Source organism: Wasmannia auropunctata, unplaced genomic scaffold, assembly GCF_000956235.1.
Source record: "Wasmannia auropunctata unplaced genomic scaffold, wasmannia.A_1.0 LD335888.1, whole genome shotgun sequence".
NCBI classification, from domain to species: Eukaryota; Metazoa; Arthropoda; class Insecta; order Hymenoptera; family Formicidae; genus Wasmannia; species Wasmannia auropunctata.
This window is the reverse complement of record NW_012027002.1, coordinates 653,220-663,129: the sequence shown is the minus strand read 5'-3', so window position 1 is coordinate 663,129 and position 9,910 is coordinate 653,220. Positions and strand designations below refer to the sequence as shown.

The 9,910-nt window shown below is 36.5% G+C and overlaps 2 protein-coding genes across 4 annotated transcripts; one reads left to right on the top strand and one right to left on the bottom strand.

Moving 5' to 3' along the window:
- Positions 1-594: 594 nt before the first annotated feature.
- Positions 595-1,110, top strand: LOC105455612. The gene has a single exon (XM_011699064.1). It carries the CDS (start codon positions 620-622, stop codon positions 911-913), a length of 294 nt encoding a protein of 97 aa, XP_011697366.1. The 5' UTR covers positions 595-619; the 3' UTR covers positions 914-1,110.
- An 809-nt stretch (positions 1,111-1,919) lies between these two features.
- On the bottom strand, positions 1,920-8,997 carry LOC105455611 (FACT complex subunit spt16). 3 transcript variants are annotated; one of them, XR_975134.1, is made up of 18 exons: positions 8,586-8,997; positions 8,392-8,496; positions 7,897-8,061; positions 7,656-7,808; positions 7,172-7,318; positions 6,793-7,062; positions 5,433-6,719; positions 5,130-5,312; positions 4,910-5,041; positions 4,665-4,834; positions 4,190-4,373; positions 4,029-4,107; positions 3,773-3,938; positions 3,592-3,678; positions 3,425-3,490; positions 3,243-3,365; positions 3,058-3,122; positions 1,920-2,178 (listed from the first exon to the last, which is right to left on the bottom strand). XR_975134.1 is itself a non-coding variant. In XM_011699062.1 (17 exons), the coding sequence occupies exons 1-17, from the start codon at positions 8,652-8,654 to the stop codon at positions 3,116-3,118; spliced, it is 3,393 nt and encodes a 1,130-aa protein (XP_011697364.1). In that variant the 5' UTR covers positions 8,655-8,997; the 3' UTR covers positions 2,918-3,115. The 3 variants fall into 3 exon arrangements, 2 of the variants coding, with proteins under 2 accessions (XP_011697364.1, XP_011697365.1); XM_011699062.1 differs by lacking the exon at positions 1,920-2,178 and having other exon boundaries at positions 2,918-3,122; XM_011699063.1 differs by lacking the exons at positions 1,920-2,178; positions 3,425-3,490 and having other exon boundaries at positions 2,918-3,122.
- Between the last annotated feature and the right edge of the window lie 913 nt (positions 8,998-9,910).

Sequence of the window (9,910 nt, the reverse complement as noted above, 5' to 3'; positions counted from 1 at the left end):
CGATACAGGTAACAGCAAATCTTGTCTGTGTTGTATATTGGTCAATGGGGCACCGTATTCATAGCAGGTCGGATGACGTTTCTCGAGAACGTACCGAGTGAAATGGCTCGAAGATTTGCGTCGTCGCGATTTTTCGCGGCAACTGTTCTTTGCCGGCATTTAATCTAGTTTGATTTGCCGGCATTTAATCTAGTTTGATATAGTTTGATAAACAGTAGTCTTTACGTTGTAGCATAAAAAAATTATTACAAATTTACATGAAGTATTTACGCGAAAAGATACATTGAACTATAAATAAAATATATACATATATTATATATAATATATATACATATTCTTATGTTTAATATTTTATTTATAGTTCAATATATGTATCTTTTCGCGTAAATACTTCATGTAAATTTGTAATAATTATATATATATATATATATAATTAATATATAATTAATATATTATATATATATATATAATTAATAAGGCGATATATATATATATATATATCGATATATCTCCTATTTGAAATTTCTTAATCACATATATTTTCGAAGCCTTCGAATCTTATGTTCTCGAATCGTCGATTACGTGCATTTCGATAATCTTTTCCCTCACTTACCTCCAGATGGGCTTTCACACTGTAGTCCTGGCCACGTTACTTCTGGCGGGCGTGATTGCGGCGTATCCACAGAAAGACGGGCAGATCTTCAGCAATGAGGCGATACGGCAAGCTCAGAATACCTATCTTATCCCGAAGGATGCGACTATACAAAAGGTCCAAGAGGGCATCGAATTGGCCGCCTACGAATCGATCCCCGGGGACCAGAGGATCAATCTCTTCGAGATCTTGGGCGAACACGTTCCACCCGAGGTGGTGAACAACCTTCAGAGCCAGATTGATCAAATAGGTCGAAATTAAGCTCTCCCCTCGCGCACAATTCGTCGTCATCGTCATCGTCGTGTAAAAATTAATCATACCCTTAAGTGCCTTCGTAGAAAAAGTATTTATATGAACAAGTGTTTCCCTTGTATCTTGCTTTTGTATCTCACGCATTTCTTTTTACGTATGTGAAGAGTTTCCACTTTTCGTAAATAAATGTATGGGAAAACAGCTTATATATATGCGTATCATCTTCTGCCTGCGATTACGTTTCGTACACCCGTTCACAGAGTTTATTATCGATGTTGCGTATGCGAAAAGTATATAAATTTCGCAATGTACTTTGTAACAAAATACTTTGTGCCTGTGTTTCATAATTTCATTGATCTGTCGAGTTTCACAAGCTGTTTAGCATTGAAATAGGCATTTCTCAAAACGCGCAGTTCGCAAATCGTGAAAATTAATCATGTATTCTCGTAAGGATCGCTTAGCTTGAATTATGTATGCTGCTAGCGATATATCATAGAGAAAGTTGCAGAACTACTCATCGAAGAAGCGTACTTTCACTTCTATTCATCGTGTTACTGAATGCGGCTTTTCTGCTCTGCCATTTGTTACATGACAGCTAAATCGGAAATTTTAATCATAATCAAGACACGACAGGATTATTAGATCATGTTTTCTGCTCTGCTAATTTTATTGTCTCATTATTATAATACATATCCATATTGAGAACGGGAGGTCTCTCGATTCATAACTCTTTGTGAAACTTTCACTTTCTTTCATATGTACAGCTGTGCGCGTGTAAATGGGATAAAATCTATCAGAAAAATCGTTATATAACAATATACAGTTATCTTATGCTACCTGTTACAAAAGTTTAATAAAAAATAGTTACCGTAGTTTGTGTTTTCTTGTTTCATTTTTTTTTTAATTTCTAAACTAATTTCTCACACATACATTGTACTCAGATCACATATTATTCTATAAATCTATACTACTATCGTATAATAATGGTGAATTCCTTTCACGAGTAAGTGGGGCGTTTTAATAAAAACAAGCATTTTTATGTATCAACATTACATACATTTTGGAATATAAAAACCACAAATGACATTTGTACATTAATGTTAAATAACTTAAGAACGGTTTTATTATGTTATTTATTAAGGTACAAATCTGAGAACTATGTAAATGAGTTTTCGACAATTTCCGACTTATTTCGGCTTTCTTCACCTTTCGAATCAATGATCCTTTCATTTCTCAGCGTATACATATGGACACGATGAGGCAAGTATTTCTACCTTTTTGAGTAACCAAAGCATATAAAAAGTCATGTAAGAGAAATATTTTTTCAAACAATATTAAGTGTTGTAATATTAAATCCAATAATAAAAAAATACTTTAAAGTACGCAGATTTCCAATTTTAAGTAAGCATAAAGAAAAACTCTATCAAGATCCATATAACGTGATGAATCACGCATTTATCGTTAGTACATTGTCTTGCATTTCTACTATTATTGTTTTTACTATCCATAATAAATAAGCTCCATCAGAAATACTTATTAATGCTGTTCTATATTATATTTCTTATCAATACAGACGTAGATTTGAGTATCTTTCATACATTCGAAAATATCACACGCTATAACTTTCTGAAGCAATGCTGCTTGACAAAAAGAGGTATTCTGAATTTATTTCATTGTCTTTATGCCTTATATATGCCACGGAAAACTTAGAAGAGACATATATTTATTATTTATAACAATGCAACTTTTTTATATTACATTATCAGATAAAAAAATGGAATGAGTAACTTAAAATCTTAGAAACTATATTATTATAAAATGACAAAAAAGGAAAAGTAACAAATCCCCTCTCCCTTGGACAAAAATTAAATTAAATTAAAATATAATATGCAAGCATCCCTACATATTTTGACTTCGTACAAAATTTTATTGTTATGTACATTTAAAATCGAAAATATGATTACAAAGGATATTAATATATCATTACTGTAAGTAAAATTTTTATTTATATACTACAACAAACTAAATGTACGAAAGTAAAATAATTCGAACGGCAAAAAAAATTAAAAATATAATAATAATTCATTTCTGTTCTGATCAATGCAAGAAAATGTACTATTCTTACAAATTATTGTATCTTAAGAAAGTTTTACTTGGAATCAGCATTTGCTTCCATGTGCTCTTTTCTCAATGTGCAGATGTCCTCCGTATTTACTTCCTGTGAAAATTTAATAATTGAATATGTAACCAAGTACTTAAAATCATGTGAGTACTACTTGAGTACTACGTGAGTATTACGAGTACTACTTATTATCACCATTTACTAGTTATTACTTACTTAGATCTCTTAGATCTGTCGCTTCTTTCCGAGCTCTGCTCACGAGGACGTTTCTTACTGCTGGACGAAGAATGCGACGACTTACTCTTGTCATGCTTATCGTGTTTATCACTCTTTTTGGGACTAAACAGACAAATTTCTATTATAGCAACGTCAAAAATATAAAACTTATCGGTAATCACCTGTGTTTGGATGATTTGGAAGGAGACCCCTTCTTGTGTGAGCCCCCACTCCGTGATCGATCCGTTCTTTAATTATCAACCACAATACTCGATATAATTTCGCAAAAAGGAAATTTACTTGACGTAGCAATATCTACTGTTTATAAATTACAAGGGACCATATTTACCTGTGTTTGTCAGATGATCGTTTATCTTTACTGTTGGATGAACTTTTACTCTTTGAGTTCGTGGAACCCTTGTGCTTAGAATTATGTCTTACATGAAACAAAAAAAAATTGATATTTAAAGTCAATATTTAATACAACATTAAAACATTAAAATGTCAAATATATCTGTTATACACAATACCTATCCTTTGAAGGAGGAGATTGTCTTCGGCTTCCTTTCTTCTTCTTACTGGAACTATAATCGTCACGATAACGATCGTCTCCCCTTTCTTTGTCCTCCTCGGCCGCTTCTCTTTCCAAATCTGACCAATCTTTTCCCGATTCCTCAGAGCTGCCTAATTCTTCCTCTAAAAAGACATAAAAAAATATATATATAAGAAAAATTAAATAAATTAGAAAATAGAGCAAAGATCGAAATATAATTTCAGATAAAGTACCTTCACTGTCACTATCTTCAGAGGCTTCAGAATATTCAGAATCATCATCAGATTCTTCCTCACTTTCCATATCGGATGGCTGTAAATAAATTAAATATAAATAAAATATATTTATCACTCTTATATTTTTAGAAAATTTTGTTAATCTCTAAATCTCGAACCTCATATGCATCATCCTCTTCCTCCTCTTCGTCTTCAACTTCTTCATTTTCAGCATCACTTTCTGGATCCAAGAACGTCCATCCTCCGCTATCAAAGAATCCTTCAGGATCATCTGTTATAGTTTTCATAATCTTTGTCCAATTCAAAGACTGGACACCTTCCGAATATCGAATGTCGCACGAACTAAACAAGAAATTAGAAACTTAATAGTTATGTAAATCATCATTTAATGTAAGATCATCAACTTTACATTAAATCGCGATCTTAAACTCTACCGTCTCTCTGTAGCCTCGGTAGAGCAAGACGAAGAGTAAACAAAAAAAGGATAGGCCCTAGAGCCTTGACTAGATTCGTAGCTCTAGTGTGTATCCTTGTTTGTTTACTCTTTGTGTCACTTTATCGAGACAAACAGGTGGTAGAATTTAAGCTCGCAAATCGGATTTTGTCAAATCTATATTAAATAATGTAACTTACTTCAACCATTCCTTGACATGATCTAGCATATTCATAGGAATGGCATTTACCATCGCCACCTTTCGATGATAATCTTTGAAAACAAAAATCATGTCAAAGTTCTTTAGATGAAATTGTACTCTTTCAAAATGAACCAATTCAACATCTTCCAAGGTGATGACAAACGGAGGCTAAAATCGAATGTAATATTAGTGCAATATTCTCTTTGCCTTGAAATCAATTTTCGTTCTATCAAAGATCATTACCCATTCTGTGAGATTAACCAAACATCCACTTGTTGGTTGAAGCAAAACAGTACTTCTATATGGTGCACCAGGGAATCCCAAGTCTCGAAATGGTGTATCAAATTCTATCTCTTGCTTTGTCATTCCTTCAACCTTTATACGACACAGACATGTCATTGCACAATAGAAATAAACGTAAAGTCGGTAAGTAATAAGTCAATTAAATCGAATTTATACGCACCTTTTCACAAAAGCTTTTAAAAGCGGTTTTTAATTTATGTCTCAGTTCGCGTTCCGACTGTTCAGCTGCGAGATCGTCACGATCATGCATATGTTGATGTTTACCTAAATCCGTAGTAATTTCTCCAACTTCAGTATAAAACTGCACGTCAACATGTTTCTTTTTACCAAACATAATAGCATGCTGAAAAAAATGCACAAACACTTATAAGTATATAATATCGTTATGCATATACATAATTCATATTCATCATTTACATGACATTTGGAAAGTATTTGCTTAAGATAAAAATATAACACGTACTTTTAAATGGAAATGAAGCAGTATAATCATTTCACCGTCGCACGGCTGGAAGAAAGCATTCTTAATGTTATTATAAAGAATGTCCACTTTATCGCCGCGGACCGAAGTGTAGCGGAATCCATTAGTGTGCGCTTCTAAACCACCGGTCATTCTTTTTGTGACAATATTCGGTCGAATATATAAATCTTTCAACTTTGGATTGCCTTTGTTCTGCGACAATATTAAGGTATCTTGTTTTACAAGATCCTCCTTTTCTCTTTCTTCCGCTTCCCGATTTTTGAACTTCTTCTGGACCTCCTTGATCAGTCTGAAGGCCGTGTTCAAGTTCGACGACGGTGCGGAGATCTCGCCGGGCTCTTTGGTATTTGTGCTTCGATATGTTACTTCCTTAACGAACGTTGCATCAGGCTGTGGGTAAGATCCACCTTCATTTCGTCCCATGGTCGCGCCAGGGTGAAAGAAGTTTATTCTGAGATACGTATAATCTCCTTCCACCGACTGTGAAATGTTCTTAATCGTCGATATGTGGAAAGGTACTGGAATACCAGCGATAGGTAAAATGACAGTTTCGTACTTCTTGTCCACATACAACTTCAACTCTTTCACTTCCGCCTCGCGCGGCATGTGATTCAAGCTTTTGTAAGATACCGTCGATTTACGTATCTTCTCCTGCTCCTTACCACCAGACTGCTGGGCCAATCGAGCCTTAGCAATTTCGTTTAGCTGTTGAGCCAATTCTTTCTGATGTTGCTTTCTCTTCTCTTCCGAACTATGCTCGGTCCTCAATTTAGATTCTATCACAGCAGTTCTCTTTCCACGTCCCAGAATCTCTGGCTTTGGCTCATTTTCCTTTCCACTGCCCTCCTCTTCTTCATCATCCTCGTCCTTCACGTATATACCTATGTTCTTCACCTTCTTCTTCGATGGTGTTAAATTAGTAGCCGGTTGTCCTTCGTTCACTATAACTGTATCGCCTATGAATAGGGCGTACATTTTTCCCTCCTTGTCCATTGCGTCTGAATTGGTAAGGTTTGCAAGACCAACATTAACATTAAATACCATGCCCTTCTTCGCTACTGCATGAATTTTCGGGCCTAACAGTAAAGAACTTTCTTTGAATTCAATGCCCATAGCAAATCCAAAATTCTTGGTTAAATGGTTCAACATTTCTGGTTTCTCATCTTTCACGAATTTAATACCGGCTTCGTATACTTCACTTATTTTCGTTCCTGCAACTAACTTTTTCAAAATCTCTTCCTCCAGTTGTAACAAAAAATTATAATTTTCCTATAACAATGCATTATTAAATTAGAACATTGAAAATTTCTGGAATCTGATTTTAGTAATAAACATTTCATACCTCAATTGTTTTTGTAGGGTTAACCAACAGAGTTCTCACTATGTTCGAACAATAAGATTTGTAACGTGCTCCCAATGAACAAACAATAACACCAAAATGGAGAGTAGTATTTTTGTCACTAACTGCGCTAAATTTAAGCGAATAATTTCCACCGCTTTGTATAATTGCAGGGTAACACATATCTACCTGCGTAATGTCTACCCCAGTTACGTACTTCTTATTTGTGATAGCTGTATCCACACCTTCCGCCAGCTTTGAATGTTTAACTTTCTGAAATCGAAATACACAATTGTGTAAGGTTTTCATCCACATTCCGTTTTTCTTTCCATATAATATAGCTATAATCTTGTATGTATGTTAAGAATCGAAGAAAATATACCTTGTCCGAATCTATGATTTCCATTATCTGATCTTTAAGGTACTTGGTGAAAACGTCCACCGATATCAGACAAGCCTTCTTTATAGTAATTATCTCACTATCTTCCTTTGGACACATGACATACGCAGCTGCGGCACTCACGTCAACCTATATGTAATTATACTAATATGAAGATTTTATACTTTTTCAACATATCGCTCATTTGTTCATTTAACATAAGTAAAAAATTGTCATTTTTTTAATTAATTCCAAAAAAAGAATGGAAACAAAGAAAAAATATACTTAAGAACATATTATATATTCTTCTATAAATTAGTTATTATACCAAAATTGCACATTTTGAAATTAATATTTCAAAATTATAATTTAAAACATTTTGAACTTATTTTCTGGAAAACTTTATTTTATGAGTTGTGTTAGCAAATCTAGTAGCAAATGGGCGATGTGTTTGGATAATCAAATTTCTTTTGTTACTTGTGCTTACCGTATCAAAAGATTCGTTCTTTAAGGTAGCTCTCCAGGCGTCCATAAAGGCACCAGGATAGTTTTCTTTAGAGAACACTCCCAAAGTTTTGCCTTTTTTACTTTCCTTCATCACTTCAATGAGCTTTCCAAAATTTGCCTTGTCTTCATCGCTCTGTAAGAAGAATGACAAAATATTGGTTAGCATGTAACCAACTTTCACATTCAATAAAATTCTTATATAAATTATGCAACATACATACCCTGTCTCTCACAAATAATTTCACAGGCGGTACTCCTGTATCTTCGGTGCTCTGGTTTTCTACCTTTCTTAGAAATTCAATTTTCTTCTTACTGGCCAAGAAATTGATGGATTCCTCTGCCAGTATCATTATAGTATCCGTGAGTTCATAGCTGAGTAGCCATGTCTAAAACAAAGCACATATTCATATATTGAATTCATTTCTTATACAATCAATAAAACAGAATGTATCTTATACTGGACATTTCCAATAAATTTTGGATCACTGATATATCTTCAGCAAATGTAACATAAATATAGAAAATTAATTTCCAGAAATACAAAGTATATCTTATTATCCAACAGACTTCTTGATTATATAAGAAAATCAAAAATATTATATAAAGACTGGTAAACATTCAGCCTTCAGAGCAATTAGTACATGTATCGCATCACTTTGGCGAGACACTCGCAGCGAGCGAAGTCTTCAAAATTTCCAACTCTGTAGCGCACGCACCTGCAACGCTATGGACTTGCTGTAAACGATGTCCTCATCAGTGCCGACGGCGGAAACGAGACAATCCATCTTACTGAAACTGTCATCATTGGCAACCTCCCCGTCCTGTTGAAAACGAAAGATTGTACACGAGCACGCAACAATTCGGCACGCCGGGAACGTGAGATACGGCGATTTTCGGCTTTCACGCTTACCTTCCACGCAGCGTATAGGCGCTTTATGCGCCGGAAAAACATATCCTTGTCGAGGGACACGTTCGCCATGGCTTGGCTTGCGGATTTTTACTCACGCACGCGGCTACGGGAACCTTCTCGTTATAACGCGAAATTATAATCAACGCCTGCGTCGTTAACTGGCGAGGGAGGAACAAAACATTCAAGAAGATGCGTAGCAGCCTCGGCGTTATCACATCTTCCCTTCCGGTCACTTGTGAAGTGCGCACCGATACGACTTTTATTTCGCGAATTCAATCGCCGACGGAGAGCGACGAGCATCGACCGTAAAAGCTCGTGCGACCACAGGGCGCGCGGAGATGGCGGGATTTATAACCAAACACACGCAACGCAACGCCGCGATGCCGCGAATCGTGACGCCTCGCACACACGGAACGTCCCGCGCAGCCCGCCGTGAGAGCGAGACGTTGATTGGCTGGAGCGCGCCATTGCTGACCGCGCGGGCAACGCTAGGCTGCGTTCGGAAACTTCGCCTCCGGCGCATCTAGTTATCATTTTATCCTTGTTTAACATTCGGCGAATAACAAGGATAAAATAATATGTCGTAAATTCCTGCACGCAGTCTCGGGAGCAACCCGAGCAACGTGCGACTTGTGCGGCGTGGCCAATCGAGCGTCGGCTTTTTTTGGAATTGTTTCAAACGAAACTGGCTGGAAGGGGATCTGATGTGAGAGAAACCTGAGGGTGCGTTCCCTGACTGAGCGCGTCACGCGCGTCGTCCGTCGCGTCACAATTAATAGACCAAAATATTCCATTTTATTGCATCATTTCCTTGCGCGACGCATCGATTAGGTTACTCGACATTTTAGAGATAAAATAATCTTTTTTTGTTTGAAATCCAGGATCGCGCGGCAAATATACGCAATAAAATGGGATATTTTGATTGGTCAATTCGGATAACGCGATGCGTGACGCGCTCAGTGGAAACGCACCCCGATGGCTCCCGTTCACGCGAGACGCGACGAGACGACGTGGTAGTCAATCAGTTTACAGCTTTTCCATAAGAACGAAGGAATGGTTGGTTGCCGCGTCGCATTTTATCGCGTGATAAGAATCCAAACAAACTTGCATACTTGCATGATCATATGCATAAGGGCTCCTGCACACTGGACGCGGAAATGCTTGCCGCGCGGCAAAATGCGACGCAGTAGCCAATAAACTTACAGCTCCTAAAGAAAGATGACACGTCCATTGGCTACCGCGTTGTGTCTTGCCGCGCGGCAAGCGTTTCCACGTCCAGTGTGCAGGTACCCTAAAGAAAATTATCTAATCGTACTTTACATGCG